At 34.9% G+C, this 15565-nt stretch overlaps 5 protein-coding genes across 8 annotated transcripts in view; 2 read left to right on the forward strand and 3 right to left on the reverse strand.

Moving 5' to 3' along the window:
• Positions 647-1287, forward strand: LOC107637446 (aquaporin TIP1-3-like). The gene has a single exon (XM_016340859.2). The coding sequence runs from the start codon at positions 849-851 to the stop codon at positions 1182-1184; it is 336 nt and encodes a 111-aa protein (XP_016196345.1). The 5' UTR covers positions 647-848; the 3' UTR covers positions 1185-1287.
• LOC107637447 (disease resistance protein RPP13-like) lies at positions 1643-4119 on the reverse strand. Its single transcript, XM_016340860.2, has one exon. It carries the CDS (start codon positions 4106-4108, stop codon positions 1670-1672), a length of 2439 nt encoding a protein of 812 aa, XP_016196346.2. The 5' UTR covers positions 4109-4119; the 3' UTR covers positions 1643-1669.
• LOC107637448 (aquaporin TIP1-3-like) lies at positions 5893-6633 on the forward strand. Its single transcript, XM_021122232.1, has 2 exons — positions 5893-6057; positions 6296-6633. Exons 1-2 carry the CDS (start codon positions 5925-5927, stop codon positions 6616-6618), a joined length of 456 nt encoding a protein of 151 aa, XP_020977891.1. The 5' UTR covers positions 5893-5924; the 3' UTR covers positions 6619-6633.
• The window catches only part of LOC107635642 (disease resistance protein RPP13-like), an 11247-nt gene continuing 3377 nt past the window's right edge, over positions 7696-15565 (reverse strand). Inside the window, exon 4 of the mRNA XM_016339166.2 lies at positions 7696-10189. Within this exon, the coding sequence (XP_016194652.1) occupies positions 7712-10180 (2469 nt within the window). The 5' untranslated portion in view covers positions 10181-10189 and the 3' untranslated portion in view covers positions 7696-7711. The remainder of the gene's footprint in view (positions 10190-15565) is intronic.
• On the reverse strand, positions 13092-15393 carry LOC110271387 (DNA repair and recombination protein RAD54-like). 4 transcript variants are annotated; one of them, XR_002362084.1, is made up of 5 exons: positions 14917-15392; positions 14385-14510; positions 14224-14280; positions 14039-14132; positions 13092-13916 (listed from the first exon to the last, which is right to left on the reverse strand). XR_002362084.1 is itself a non-coding variant. In XM_021122233.1 (5 exons), the coding sequence occupies exons 1-4, from the start codon at positions 15022-15024 to the stop codon at positions 14103-14105; spliced, it is 321 nt and encodes a 106-aa protein (XP_020977892.1). In that variant the 5' UTR covers positions 15025-15393; the 3' UTR covers positions 13092-13954; positions 14058-14102. The 4 variants fall into 4 exon arrangements, 1 of the variants encoding a protein (XP_020977892.1); XR_002362083.1 differs by having other exon boundaries at positions 13092-13923; XR_002362082.1 differs by having other exon boundaries at positions 13092-13954.

The raw sequence follows: 15565 nt of genomic DNA on the forward strand, positions 1-15565 counted from the left end.
TGGTTTGATAAATTTCTTTGCTATGTGGAGAAGTTGAAATAGTAGTGAGTGGGTGATTGGGAAGCACCAGGCACAGCAATTAGCAACTGTGAAATGGAAAGGTTACCATGCATGGACCATGATCTCTAAATGAATGCCATAATTAATTAAGGTGCCTTAAGTAATCATAATTAGCAAATCCGTGTATCTATGTGTTTGTCACAAGCATCTATTCTTGCCGTCATCACAACGTTTGTGCAAGTATACATGGAACCAAGCTAAGTATCAAACTAAAGCCATTGCCTAATAATAAAATGGGGTAGCAATAATTAATATCTACTAATGGTGGTTAACACATACAAGAAAGGAATTAATTTAAATCTAAAAAACCAAAGCTTCAATTCTCAAAAGTTAGTTAACCATCTTATTATCTTAATTAGTTTGGTTGATGATGATGGAGGTGAGTAATATATTATTGTATCTTATATAGAGTCATCTTTATAGACAAAAGTTCAATACAATATATATAAACAAAAATATTTGGTAACAAAAAAAATTAATCAAAATTAGTGAAAACTTGAATTAATGAATATTAAATAAGTTTTGGTTTTTTTTTTTTCTCTGTCTCCTTAGCATTAATTCTTGCCATGAGATATTTGTGGAAGAAAGAAAGATATTTGTCTCCCTAACATTAAATAACTCCTTTCACTAAAAACATTCTCTTGTTACATTCATATTTTCAATACAAAGACTCTTACTTGTGCAACAAGCAATATACTAAGACTCTGATTAGGACATTGCAGAAAACAACAGGTTTCTCATTATCCTCTGGTGTGTCAGTATGGAATGCATTAGTGTTTGAAATAGTGATGATATTTGGGTTAGTGTACACAGTTTATGGCACAGGTGTGGATCCAAAGAAAGGAAATGTGGGGATTGTAGCCCCAATTGCAATTGGATACGTTGTGGGTGCAAACATCTTAGTAGGTGGTGCATTTGATGGTGCATCAATGAATCCAGCAGCGTCATTTGGTCCTGCTGTTGTTAATTGGTCATGGACTCATCATTGGCTGTATTGGGTTGGCCCCTTCATTGGTGGTGCCATTGCTGCCAATATGTATGATAATATCTTCATTGGTGATGATGGTCAGGAACCCCTTTCAAGCAGTGACTACCAGGGGAAACAATTCTTTTCTTTATGTTAGTCTTTGTATTTACATAATGAGTAGTGAATAAAATTGTAGTTTTAGGTACTATTTTGATGTAATAGAGATTAACAAGGAAACCTTTTACTTTGTGAATGTGGATGTGCTTTATCAACTTAGCAATCTTTCTTTTATTCCAATTTATATTTATATTTGTACACAATATTCGTCATTGTAACAAAATGCAAATGAAACTTAATACCCTGTAGTCTGACAATCAAATATAATAAACACAGAAGAAAAGCACACAAAAATTAAACTTGGGCTGCCTTACCTGGCAGTTAAAGGAATCTAAAGATCAAGCAACTCCACAAAAACATTAAAGCAACTCCTCAATATCCGCATAATTATTTTACAATGAACCAATAAATTAAACACACAACATCGTAATGAAACTACATATCCAAGGAAAGATATATTAAACGGTAATCAAGACACAAAGAAAAACAAAGGTCGAATGTTGATGAGATATAACTTCATCACTCTTAGTCATGGATGTGAGGGTTAATGCAATATCGAATATGAGGCATTGCTCCTTCTTCTACTTTCCACCTGCCAGCCAGTTGAACGTCACTCAGATGTAGTACCTGAAGCTGTGGGAAGTCACCAGCTACGCAATTAACATCGCCATTTATGCTTCCGCCAACGAGTTTCAAGGTTCGCAGGTTGGCTAGCTGTCCCAGGGTCTTTATTATTCCTGCATCCAGTTTACCAAAGTATCCTATGGTAATCTTGGTAAGACTTATAGGATACGCATTCGGATCTAATGGAAGCTTCGCGATGCAAAGTAGCTTTAGCCTTCGGAGTTTGTTTAGGCACATCAAACTGTTCTCTAAGTATTCTTTTTCTGGCTCTAGCAGCTTTGTCGGCTCTCTACGCAAAGTTAATTTTGTCAAGTTGGGGAACATGCCCTTGTTTAGGACGCTTGCTGTTCTTGCATTAAGATAGATGTTATTCAGTGTTTGAAGATTCTCCACCTTTGTTTCTCCAATTTTCATCTCCGACATTGATGCTCCTTTAGACCATATTTGTAATCTCTTCGCCCTTTGTCTGATTATCCTCGGCATTGATTCTTTTCGAGTCCATTCTCTTAATATGATATTATCAAAGTTTAAATACACATGCCTGAGTGACTTGAGCTTCCATATTTTGTTTGGTAGAGTAACTTCGTCTCTAAGCCATAAGTATAGCGTTTCTAGACTTGAAAGGTTGCATAGAGAAGCTAAAACATCATTTCCAATTCTTCTAGAAGATGCTGTAACTTTCAAAAACCTTAGATGGATCAATGTCTTCAAACCACGAGGTGATAAACCTAGCACCACTTGGTTCATGTCCAATACACGAGCCAAGTTGAAGCCATTCCTTATCTGTTTCCACCCTTGTGATTCACGTTCCCAACGAGTCTCTTCACCAAAAAAGAGTAGAGAGCGTGCAAGCCATTTGTCACCTGTGGTTGGTAAGCATTCTCCTTTATACTGGAGAGACACTCTACGGGAATCGCTTCTATTGGCATCCAACTCCTCGCATACTTCCATAAATTTGTTTTCTTTGCTCTCGGAAATGCAAATCTCGCGAAGAAGAGGATGGACTCTACATGTCTTCACACCCTCATCACTCCTCTTACTTGCCACTTGCACCAGGCTCCGTTCCACAAGATTATCTAAATACATGTCGGCGATATCTTCTACTTCTTGTGAATTTGATGGTCCAGCTTCTGTTGCCTGAATGAAACCTTCAGATATCCACAGTTGACACAATGTTCTCGCTGGTATTTCATAATCTTCAGGATACACTCCCAAATAAAGAAAGCATGGCTTCAATGTTCGAGGAAGGGAATCATAGCTAAGCTTCAGAATATCGGTCACAATTCGATAGTCCTCGTGAGCATGATACCAAGAAATATGATTCTGGATTCTATTCCATTCTCTAAGTGACCTCTCTTTTTTTGCAACCATACCTGTAAACACAACAATGGCAAGTGGCAAACCTTTACAGGCTTTAGCCATTTTTTTTCCAGCAGGTTCAAGTTCTAGAGGACATCCTGCTTTGCCAAACACCTTGTAACAGAACAGTTCCCAACTTTGAGTTTCATCGAGGAATGAGAGTCTGTAAGTAAAGGTTGCATTTGTATAGCGAGAAATATTCTCCATACGGGTGGTTATCAATATTCTACTACCATTGTTGTCATGAGGAAAAGCTTCATGCAACTCGTCCCACACTTGAGTATACCAGATATCGTCTAGGACTACCAGGTATTTCTTTCCACTCATGGATTCTCTGATTTTTCTTTTCATTTGCTCTGGATTGGTTAAATATTTGTACTCCTCTTCTGGTAGATCCAAAAGCTTCAAAATGCTCATTAACAGCTCTTGAGCGCTGTAATAATTTGACACAAAACCCCACACACAATACGGGAACATGCTCTTGATCTTGTCGTTGTTGTAGATCTTTCGAGCAAGAGTGGTCTTTCCCAAACCACCCATGCCTAATATGCAAACAACTTCACGACTCAAATCTCCTCCCTCGAGTTGTCTAATCACCTCATCGGAGTCACGCACCATGCCTACTACCTCCTCTTCTTCCACATCCCTCCTCCTCGCAATCAATGAGTCTTTTGCAAATTCTTTGTTTCTTTGTTGAATGCCATATATAAACATGTTTTCATTGATCTTTTCACGGATCTCAAGGATACTGCTCAAGATGGCTTCAAACTTGTCATTCACCTCAGGAAGCATAATCACATGGTTTTTTCGGTGGAAGAAGTACTTCACCAACATGTTTCTGCCTCTTTGCTTGTTAGCATTGACAACATAAGTATCTACCATGTCTTCAGCTTTGTGTGCCACATCTCTGATCTTGTTCACTACTTCTCTCACAGACTCATTGTCGCGCATTCCCTTTGTACTCTTCATGAAAACGTTCATGAACTCCAGTTGTTTGCATAGGTACCTGATTTGATCGTTCACTCCCGAAAGTGATATCAATTCATTAGCAAGCAGCCCTGACAAGTTCTCCAAGGCAATAGTAACAACACTGTCCCCCATCTTCCTACAAGAAAAAGGAATTTTTAGTGTTAAGCATGAACTGAAGGTCATACATGAGGTAGGGAATTATGATATTGATGCAACGGAAACACATAACATAAATACATACACATATATATAATCTGATCTGATCTACCACTATAGCTAATCGCATCTATTCAACACAATGTATTATATTTTTCATGCATTATGAGAGCAATACATACGTACGTACACTACTAGAATACTAGATCAGTGATAAAATTATGAAAGAATAAAAAAAAGATAAAAAATATTGTACTTTATATTTTTTGATTGATTGAATTGATTGAGTTGTAAATTATAAATGTAAAACTAAATATATATAAAGCATTGGTCGATGAAAGATAAAAACAAATAAAGATGAGATAAGAATAAATAAAAATAAGATAAAGATAAGATAAGATAAAATAATAAATACTAAAATTGTAACTGAATTTATGTATTTTATTGGGTTGAATTTGTGGATCACAAAACTTCTTTATTATTGTCATAGATTAAGGTGAAAGAGTAATTTAATAATTACAACACGTAGAAGCTAGATTTAGACATCACCTTTATTTTGTCAGATTTCAGAAAATGGAGTTGTGGTTCACCGATGATGGAGGTTGGAAGTGTTCTGCGTGAAGACTTGTTCGTTCTTATATGCCTAGCTATTATATATAGATCAGTTTTTTTAACACTTGACAGAATTTAGTGTGATTCTCACCTTTAATTTTATAAGTGGAATTAAAAATAAATAAAAGAAAAAATAATAAATTGTTAGTACATCCTCTAAAAAATAATTTATTTTTATATCTTTTAAATTAAAAATTAACTTTTATCCTTTTTTTAGTAGATAAACACCATTTTTTCGGCACCGTATTCATTACACTTTTCGAGTTTTTAATTATAAATTATTATAGGTTTATTTATTTGTTTTTAATTATAGCTTTCCACCCGTTTGATTTAGTATTCCAATAAGTCTCTTCACCAAAACGGAACAGAGCGTGCATGCAACTTGTTGTGTTTGGTTGGCAAGAATTGTCCGCGATACTGGAGAGACATTCTACAGGCATTGCACTTATTAGTATCCAACTCGGTGCACACTTCCATAAACTTATTTTCTCTACTTTCAGAAATGCAGAGATCGCGGAGAAGATCATGGACTCTACATGTTTTGACACCACTATCACACCTCCTATTTGCCACTTGCACCAAACTTCGTTCTACAAGCTTATCTAAATACAAGTCAGCAATATTTTCTAGTTCAGGTGAATTTGATGTTCCAACTTTTTTTTCCCTGAATGAACCCTTCAACTATCCACAGTTGGCACAATGTTCTCACAGGAATTTCATAATCTTCAGGATACACCCCCCAAATGAAAATAAAAATGATACCTTTCTAATCTATCTGTGATAACTTTGATTCTTCATCACAGCCACAAAACATGGAAACACTATGACCAAGTCAATTATAAGTGTCTCTATGAACCACCTCAGTCTCATAGTCATTGTAGGCTCCATGCTTTCATAATACATCATAGTCTTACTGACCATTTCTTTGGCCCTTAGTTTTTGTATTTAAAGAGCAAACAAAAATCTCACACCTTTCTTTTCCTCACTTGTCAACCAAACCATATATAAATAAATAAATAAAGTAAATAAGCACAATAATTTGGTTGTGATTAGTGAATTGATGGCAGTCCAAAGAATTGCAATTGGGTCTCCTGGAGAGGCTGCTCAGCCTGATGCAATTAGAGCAGCATTTGCAGAATTCTTCTCATTGCTTATTTTTGTTTTTGCTGGTGAAGTCTCTGGCATGGCTTATAGTATCCACTCTATAGTCTATACAACCCCCTTTTTAAGATTAGTTTAGAATAATTTATACTTTATAGTTCAATTTTATACACTATTAATGTAATACTCTTACACACTAAGGTTCAATCAATTATAACCAGAATCTAGTCCACATTTAAGGCTAATAATTAGAAAAGACAAGGTAGTTTGAGAATTTTAGGATACTAGTGAAAATGTGAAAAAAGTAACATTATGGTTACTTTTTGGCAGATAAACTTACAAACAATGGACCAGCAATACCATCTGGTCTGATAGCTGCATCATTGTCCCATGCATTTGGTCTTATTGTGGCTGTCTCTGTTGGTGCAAACATTTCTGGTGACCATGTGAACCCTGCTGTTACTTTTGGTGCCTTCATTGGAGGAAACATAACCCTTTTGAGGAGCATTTTGTATTGGTTTGCACAGTTGCTTGGTTCGGTTCTTGCTTGCATTCATCTCAGGTCTGCTACTGGAGGAATGGTAATAACCAATCATTCATGTTCATCTATCATGCACAAATACTTTAAAATTGGTGATGAACTCCTTTTATAATAGTATCTGATACTAGTAATCATATAATACTTCTGCATTCATATTTTATGTGTATGACATATCTAGTTTAAGAGATATATACTATCTTGAAGCCCTATTGTTTGAGAAACCGAAAGCAGAAATCAAAATTGTCCTTACCAATCACTTTTTCCCCCCTAATCATATCAATTGGCCCCTTCATTGGTGATGATGGTCAGGAACCCCTTTCAAGCAGTGACTACTAGGGGAAACAATTCTTTTCTTTGTATTTACATAATGAGTAGTGAATAAAATTGTAGTTTTAGGTTCTATTTTGATGTAATAGAGATTAACAAGGAAACCTTTTACTTTGTGAATGTGGATGTGCTTTATCAACTTAGCAATCTTTCTTTCATTCCAATTTATATTTATATTTGTACACAATATTTTACTCAGTTAAGACCCTATCAACATGTGCTGTGCCTTTTTCTTTAAGCCTAAGTTTCTGAAACATCAGATTATTCCAGGGAAGAGAACAATGTTGATGATGATATGTTCAACAATTTACCAAATTAAATTTTGAGCCACATAGTTAATTTTATGCTATGAGCCTGCATTAGAGACCAGCTTGCTTTCTAGAAGGTGGAGAACCTAAAGCACTACTTAATAGACATTATACTACTGATATCATTGGTATTTTTGCTGAATTTTTAACTAGTTGTAAGGAGCTTCATCCATTCAAATACCTTAAACGAGTTTCAATTTCATTTTGCTAAGGACAATGTTGTCTTAGCAGCTATTGCAAATAATAGTAGTCTCCTTTTGGATTTCACCCCTTGGAAAAAAGATATTCAAATTCAGTATGAAATGCATTTGAATCGCAACAATCAACACCTCATGAATAATTACAATTCATTTCACTCCACTTTCATAGTCAAGACTCTCCTCTTGAAATCAGTGAGTCAAGCTTGGAGTAGTAGTACACACAAAAACATTAAAGCAACTCCTCGCATAATTATTTTACAATGAACCAACAAATTAAACACAGAACATCTTAATGAAACTACATATCCAAGGAAAGAGACACAAAAAAAACAAAGGTCGAATGTTGATGATGAATATAACCTCATCACTCTTAGTCAAGGATGTGAGGGGGGTTGCAATATCGAATCTGAGGCATTGCTCCTTCCTCGACTTTCCACCTGCCATCCAGTTGAACGTCCCTCACATGTAGTACTTGAAGCTGTGGGAAGTCACCAGCTACGCAATTAACATCGCCATCTATGGTTCCGTCAACGAGTTTCAAGATTTGCAGGTTGGCTAGCTGTCCCAGGGTCTTTATCATTCTTGCATCCAGCTGAGCAAAGGATATGGTAATCTTGGTAAGACTTGTAGGATACGCATTCGGATCTAATGGAAGCTTCGCGATGCCAAGTAGCTTTAGCGTTCGGAGTTTGTTTAGGCACTGCAAACTGTTCTCTAAGAATTCTTTTTCTGGCAGCTCTATCGCCCCAAACAAAGTTAATTTGGTCAAGTTGGGGAACATGCCCTTGTTTAGGACGCTTGCTGTTCTTGCATTAAGAAAGATTGCATGCAGTGTTTGAAGATTCTCCACCTTTGTTTCTCCGATTTTCATCCTTGACATTGATGCTGGCGCTAAACATACGTATATATGCCTGAGTGACTTGAGTTTCCATATTTTGTTTGGTAGAGTAATAGACTCTTGAATCCATAAGTATAGCGTTTCTAGATTCCAAAGGTTGCATATAGAAGCTAAAACATCATCTCCAATTCTTCTAGAAGATGCTGTAACTTTCAAAAACCTTAGATGGATCAATGTCGTCAATCCACGAGGTGATAAACATAGCCTCACTTGGTTCATGTCCAATACACGAGCCAACTTGAAGCCATTCCACATCTGTTTCCACCCTTCTGATTCATTCTCCCAGAAAGTGCTTTCACCAAACAGAAGCAGAGAGCGTGCAGATGATTGGTTATCTTCGGTTAGCCTCAGTTCTCCTCTATACTGGAGAGACATCCTACGAGAATTACACTTGATAGCATCCAAATTTGTGCACACTTCCATAAATTTATTTTCCCTACTCTCTGAAATGCATAGGTCACGAAGAAGATCATGGACTCGACATGTCTTCACACCCCCATCAGTCCTCCTACTTGCCACTTGCACCAAGCTCCGTTCCACCAGCTTATCTAAATACATGTCAGCAATATCTTCTACTTCTGGTGAATTTGATGGTCCAACTTCTTTTTTCTGAATGAACCCTTCAGCTATCCACAGTTGACACAATCTTCTCACATGGATTTCATAATCTTCAGGATACACTCCCAAATAAAGAAAGCATGGCTTTAATGCTTGGGGAAGGTCATCATAGCTAAGCTTCAGAATATTGGTCACAATTCGATATTCTTCCTCCTGAGCAAGATACCAAGAAACATGATTCTTGATTTTAAGCCATTCTCTTGGTGACCTCTCTTTTTTGGCAACCATACCTGCCAACACAACGATGGCAAGTGGCAAACCTTTACAGGCTTTAGCCATTTCTCTACCAAGAACTTCAAGTTCGTGAGGACATTTTTCTTTGCAAAACACCTTTTTACAGAACAGTTCCCAACTTTGACTTTCATTAAGAAATGGAAGTTCGTAAGTAAAGGTTGCTCTTGTATAGTGAGAAATATCCTTCACACGTGTGGTTATCAATATTCTGCTACCATTGTTGTCATCGGGAAAGGCTCCTTGCAAATCATTCCACACTTGAGTTTCCCAGATGTCATCTAGGACTACCAGGTATTTCTTTCCACTCATGCGTTCTCTGACCTTTCTTTTCATTTTTGCTTGATCAGTTAAATCTTTATACTCCTCTGCAGGTAAATTCAAAAGCTTCAAAAGACTCATTAATAATTCTTGAGCTCTGTAATTGTAGGACACAAAACACCACACACAACACGGGAACATGCTCTTGATCTTGTCGTTGTTGTAGATCTTTCGAGCAAGAGTGGTCTTTCCCAAACCACCCATGCCTGTTATGCAAACAACTCTATGACTCGAATCTCCTCCCTCAAGTTGGCTAATCACCTCATCGGAATCATACACCAGACCTACTACCTCCTCTTCTTCCACATCCCTCCTTCTCGCAATCAACGAGTCTTCTGCAAATTCTTTGTTTCCCGCATGACTTTCAAAATCATCTTGTTGAATGCCATATTTGGACTTGTTTTGATAGATCTCATCGATTCTTCTCTTGATGGTGGTGATCTGATCATTCACCTCATGGAGCATCATCACATGGCCTTTGCTGTGGAAGCACTTGCTCAACATATTTCTGCTTCTTTGTTTATTGGCATTAACGACATAGGTGTCTACCACGTCTTCAGCTTGATATGCTGCATCTTTGATCTGGTTCACCACTTCTTTCACCAATGGATCGTTGCGTTTTCCCTCAGAATTCTTGATGAAAATGTCCATAAACTTCAGTTCATCGCATAGGGACCTGACTTGATCCTTCACACCCGATAGTAACGTCACTTCACTAACAAGCAACCGCGACAAGTTGTCCAAAGCAAAGCTAACAACACTGTCCACCATTTTGCAGTCCTATGGAGAAATTAAAAAGATATTTTGAGTGTTAAGCAAGCGCAAAAGCAAGATCATCCATGAGATAGAAACAAACATATATATGCTGGGTTAAATTTCATTTTTCTTACTTGACATGCATCACAGAACATTTAATAATGTTATTAAATTTATGGTATATTATATGAAATCAGAAAGATAGACACTATCATTTTTTTCTTGTGAAGAACTCTTTAGTTGAGAATTGAGAAATTTTAAAATTACAATTGTGCTACATTGATGTTCACTTGTTTGAGTCTTTTATCTTGTTTTTATAATAAAATTCAGTTTAAATTTTTTAAAAATAATGATAATTCTTATCAAGAGAATAAATTAGCACGTATGAACTCTTTTGTATTTTTTAGAATTTATTTAGTTAATATTAACCTTTTTTTATAAGAGTTAATAGTCAAAATCGTCCCTAAAAGATACCTGATCTTTATTTTGGTTTTCGAAAGACAAAATTAATCGAAATCGTCCTGAAAGATACACGACTTGGTCGCGTTAGTCCTTCCGTCAGTTGGATGATGACGTGGTGGGTTAATGCCACGTGTCACGAGATGATTGGTTGATATGTCACTTGACATGTAAAAAAGTTATTTATAATTAAAATAGTTCTTGAAAGTTCAGACGTAAGTCATTTTCATTCCTAAAATTTTAAAAATTAATCAAATTAGTCCTTATATAATTTTTTTATTTTTTTTAATAATATTAAATTTGAAATATTTTTTTATACTTCTAATTTTAATAGAAATGTAATTGACAAACAAAAAATTAATAATCTCCTTTAATTCTTCTTAAAATCTCTCTTATTCGTTTCTATTTTAAAACCTTTTTTTTACATTATTACATTTTGCTGGAATATATATATACTCAAAATTGAAATGTATGTATTTGTTAACCTAAACAAAGTTATATGCTCAAAATCAAAATTTATGTATGTTAACCTAAACAAAGTTATACCACTATTTTTTTTCTACTATATCTTTTTTTTTTCATTACGGTATTATTTACATATAGGATGTAATGGTAGTGATATTAAAAGAAAAATGATATAATCTATCTCAAACATATGAAACATACAAAAATTTATTATGATTTTTGCACGTAGTACGCTTAAGAATCAACTCGTTTAGCATATATAATAATAATAATAATTAAGCAATAAATTTTCAATATTTTGTAAGTTTGAAATTGAAGCAAAATTTGTTGATCTTCTTGAATTTTGATTTTTAATATCACTACCATTACATCCTATATGTAAGTAATACCGTAATAAAAAAAAGATATAGTAAAAAAAATAGTGGTATAACTTTGTTTAGGTTAACATACATAAATTTTGATTTTGAGCATATAACTTTGTTTAGATTAAAAATTGGGACGAATTTTTTTTGTCCGAAAAAGCCTTGTTGCTAATTTATATTTTGTCTGAAATTTCGTCCGAAATTTTTTTCAGACGATTTTGTGACAAATTTCGAATAGGTATTTATTTGCTAGATTTCTAACTATTATGATGTATTTTAGACGAATTTTAGACAGATTAGCCAACATGAAAACAATGTATTTCAGACAAATTTCAAACGTAAAAATATTTCATTTTAGACAAATTTCAAACAAAAATATATTTTATTTCAAACAAATTTCTAACGAATTTAGTCAAATATAACAAATTTTTTTCGAACAAATTTTAGACAAATCAAATATTTCTTTTCAATTAAATTTCAGACAAAACAAAAAATTATTTTCGCACAAATTTTCTACAAATTTAATATAATATTTCAAACAATTTTCATACAAAATAATTTACTATTTAATATATAAATATTTTAGAAAATAAATTGTATTCAATCTGCTTTCTATATTAAGACCATCATAATAATTTTTTTCATATTACATCATCCAAATTATAAACACATAATAAAGTCATGAAAAAGTTAATTAACATAAAATAGTTAAAAAATATTTATTATTAAAATACTTGTCCATAAATGTAATCAAACTAAAATAAGAAAAAAAAATACTTAAACTAAAACAAAGGAAGCCTTTAAAAAGGTCAAATATCATGAATAAAATAAGATGTACTAACTAATTCACTTAAAAATTCCTTAATTTAAATAAAAAAAAACATATCCTCCTAACATCAATCACTTTTGTTATCATCTTCATCATCACTAGAGCCTGTCCCAAGCTCATCTGTCTTTTTAGTAGAACCAATTCTTTTTTGTTGAACCTTTAGTTGATGTTCTTGATCTTTTAACTTGTCCTCAGCATCATTCAACTTAACCTTTTGCTCTGACCACTTGAGAATACATAAATCAAAACAAAATATTAAATTCAAAGATATTGACAAATGGTAGAAAAAGAAAAGTGTTAATAAAGTTGAAAGAAAATTACTAACAATGTTAATAGGATCAAGAGTTTGTATTGAATCAACAACTATAGCACGAGGGGAAAGAAGCTTTCTTTAATATGTCCTGAAAACTAAATTAAGATAAAAAAGCATACAAGTATCTAAACTTCACCATACAGTTCTCGCAAATTAAGGCTATAACATAAAATAATCGCTTAATAGGACACAGACAATAACTTCAATAAAAATTCATGTATAAAACAGAAAATAATATAGCAAGAAGAATGTTAGCAGCAAAACTAATCAGAAGAAATCCAGATTTCCACCTCAATACAGTACTTGAATATAAATATATATTTGATTTAATCCTAAGGCGTTCTGCTCTGCTACCAATTTGCTCAAGGCTCTGTCACATGACACAAAACAAAATAAATGCAACCAAATTAGAAAAGGTTAACTGACTCCAAAAATACGATATCCAATAGTCGACGCACGTGTTCAACTGCTTGGGACTCCTCTCTATAATCTTCTGAAATATTTTAAGTGACCACACTAGATTAGACAAAATCACAGATTCTATTCTAGTCATTCCTGACATGAACCCAGCGTGTGCTGCATTATAACAAAATGCTGAATTTAATTAATATTCTTAGAAGATTAACAAATTCTCAAGCTGTTAGTTTAATCCTTTTCAATTTAGCCATAACATAATGCACAACACCAACTCTGTATGTACGTGTTTTTTTTCCAACAAAACCTAAAGTCAAATTTATGTCATTGAATTGGTCTCGAATTATCATCAAGCAAGTTGAGACTTAAATATATACATCAAATGACTAAATTAATTACTAATACTTATTTTAATATCAAAGGGCTAAATTAATATACAACATTTTTGAAGAGCAGACATAATTCAAAATATTTACTAGAAGAATATGCAGAAACAAGCAAATACTTCCCATAACGATAAATATAGAAAAGTTAGAATTTCAATAAAACACTTTTCATCAGGAGGGGAAAAACATTAATTTTTTTTAGGTATTGCTATAGTAATGTCTTTGACAATTTTGCTATAGAAATAACAAACAAGCAAAGGTCTATGAAAAAAGTACCAGGGGGTGACCAGAGAAAATTGCGATTGAAGCAGCCAAAGGAACTGTTTTGTGAATAGCATTGAATGAAGGAAAACAAGAAAAGGACAAAGAAAATTCAGCGTCAGTGTCTCTCCTAGACACCGCAATTTGGAACTTCTTTTGATGGTTGCTGTGTTTTTCATACTTATATGTTGATGGAATCCAAATGAACGATGGAAGTGACAAACAATCCATCACTGGTTTCTCTCTCGCTCAGCCTCTGCTGCTGCAACCTTGGCGAGAGACAGAGATTTAAGTACTTAACTGAAATTTGAATATTATACAAGCAATATTTAGGAAATTCAATACTCCAAGCAGTAAGAAGGAACTAGAAACATAATGCATTACAGTATCATAAAAGTCTGACACTGTTGATAATATTCATTCCATGCATCTTAGTAGTTTCTCAGCCTCAACTTCCACAGAATTCCTCCAAGTCATTCTGCAAAATATGTCCATAAAAGTATAAACATTAATGGTTATTTAGGATTGTAGCCCGAAACACAAAGAGCTACACATGCGTAGAATCTCACCTGCAAAGGAGTTCCTGAAAATAGAATTCTACGTTTACATGGAAGAGCTGCCAATGCCTGATTCAGGAAGTATAGGTGAGAAACTCAGAATCACAGCCATCAAGGTGCCTTGAACAAAAGTCAGAAACATGCCTTTAAACTGGAGAAATTTTGTACAGTACCCTGTTTGTTATCGTCTGATCATTCTTTAGTCTGTGAGCCTCATCACAGATAAGGAGGTCACGAGAGCCACTAGAGCTAAACTTTGACGAATGCATTCGGAATGTCTCATACAAAACAATGAGCACCTGTAAATTTTGGTAATGAGTACATATGTAGTTTAAGCTATACAGGCACGCACAGCTAAAAATATGTCCATTGCTATATAATGAATAAAAGAAAATACTTTACTGAGTGGGGAAAAAAACACTATACACCACCACAAGGCACACAACACCACTTGGATATTTGAAGAAAAAACCCCTGCAAAGCATTTGGGTGATCCTCCACCGGAGATGGTGTTGGAAGCGGAAGAGATTATCACTCATATCCAAAGAGTTAAGAACAAACCCTAACTTTTTTAATAGTACTCTAATTTTATCCTTAGAAAGACCAAAGGACCATTGATAAAAATCCAAGCCATAGTCTGATAACGAGAACCATATTAACAAGCAAATTGACAAAGAAACAAACAAGAATCACATCACTACTCACAAAAAATTGGGACTTGACAGAGCCACAGAGGTCGCACAAAGACGCAAAGTGGCAAGGGTTGGAGGCTGGTGGCGGTGCGAGGTCCGAGACCGGAGGAGGCGGCCACATGCAGGAGGCAGAGCAGTGTGAGCGGGTGAGAGCTATTACCTGTGAACGCGAACCACGAGGGTGGTGGTTGCCTGAGTTGCGAGGTCGGAGGTTGGCTGGAGTGCGACCCGGAAGATCAGCGCCGCGGCAGTGGCCACAAGGCAGAGCAGGTGAGCGAGTTAGGGCTCTCTAATCTGTGAGGGCGAAGAACCAGAGAGGGTAGAGGTCGCCTGAGTTGCAAGGGCGGAAGTTGGCTGGAGTGCAACCCGGAAGATCGATGGTGGCCACAGGTAGGAGAGCAGTGTGACTTTGTGAATGAGTGAAGGCTCTCTGTAAACCGTAAGGAGGCAGGGCAGTTTTTGAGAAGAAGATAAAAATTGAAACAAAAGGGCGGGTTTGAATAAAATTTGGCTTTTTGGCGCAGAGTAGAAAGGTGGTTTTGAAACAACTACATTCTACATATGTTAAAATTTTAAAATTAAATTATATCTAAACTTTACCAACAAATTAAAAAAAAATAAAATTATATCATTAGTATTCAAAAGATAAGTTTTGGAACAAC

Source organism: Arachis ipaensis, chromosome B04 (genome assembly GCF_000816755.2).
Source record: "Arachis ipaensis cultivar K30076 chromosome B04, Araip1.1, whole genome shotgun sequence".
Lineage (NCBI taxonomy): Eukaryota > Viridiplantae > Streptophyta > Magnoliopsida > Fabales > Fabaceae > Arachis > Arachis ipaensis.

Bases quoted from the DNA above. Each gene is read 5' to 3' on its own strand.
- LOC107637446 (XM_016340859.2), top strand. From the start codon at position 849: ATGATATTTGGGTTAGTGTACACAGTTTATGGCACAGGTGTGGATCCA.
- LOC107637447 (XM_016340860.2), bottom strand. From the start codon at position 4,108: ATGAACGTTTTCATGAAGAGTACAAAGGGAATGCGCGACAATGAGTCT.
- LOC107637448 (XM_021122232.1), top strand. From the start codon at position 5,925: ATGGCAGTCCAAAGAATTGCAATTGGGTCTCCTGGAGAGGCTGCTCAG. The intron at 6,058-6,295 runs GTATCCACTCTA...ACTTTTTGGCAG, and splicing joins AGTCTCTGGCATGGCTTATA to ATAAACTTACAAACAATGGA.
- LOC110271387 (XM_021122233.1), bottom strand. From the start codon at position 15,024: ATGTGGCCGCCTCCTCCGGTCTCGGACCTCGCACCGCCACCAGCCTCC. The intron at 14,511-14,916 runs GTGAGTAGTGAT...CAAAATTTACAG, and splicing joins CTGTCAAGTCCCAATTTTTT to GTGCTCATTGTTTTGTATGA. The intron at 14,133-14,223 runs GTGAGATTCTAC...CATATTTTGCAG, and splicing joins TTTCAGGAACTCCTTTGCAG to AATGACTTGGAGGAATTCTG.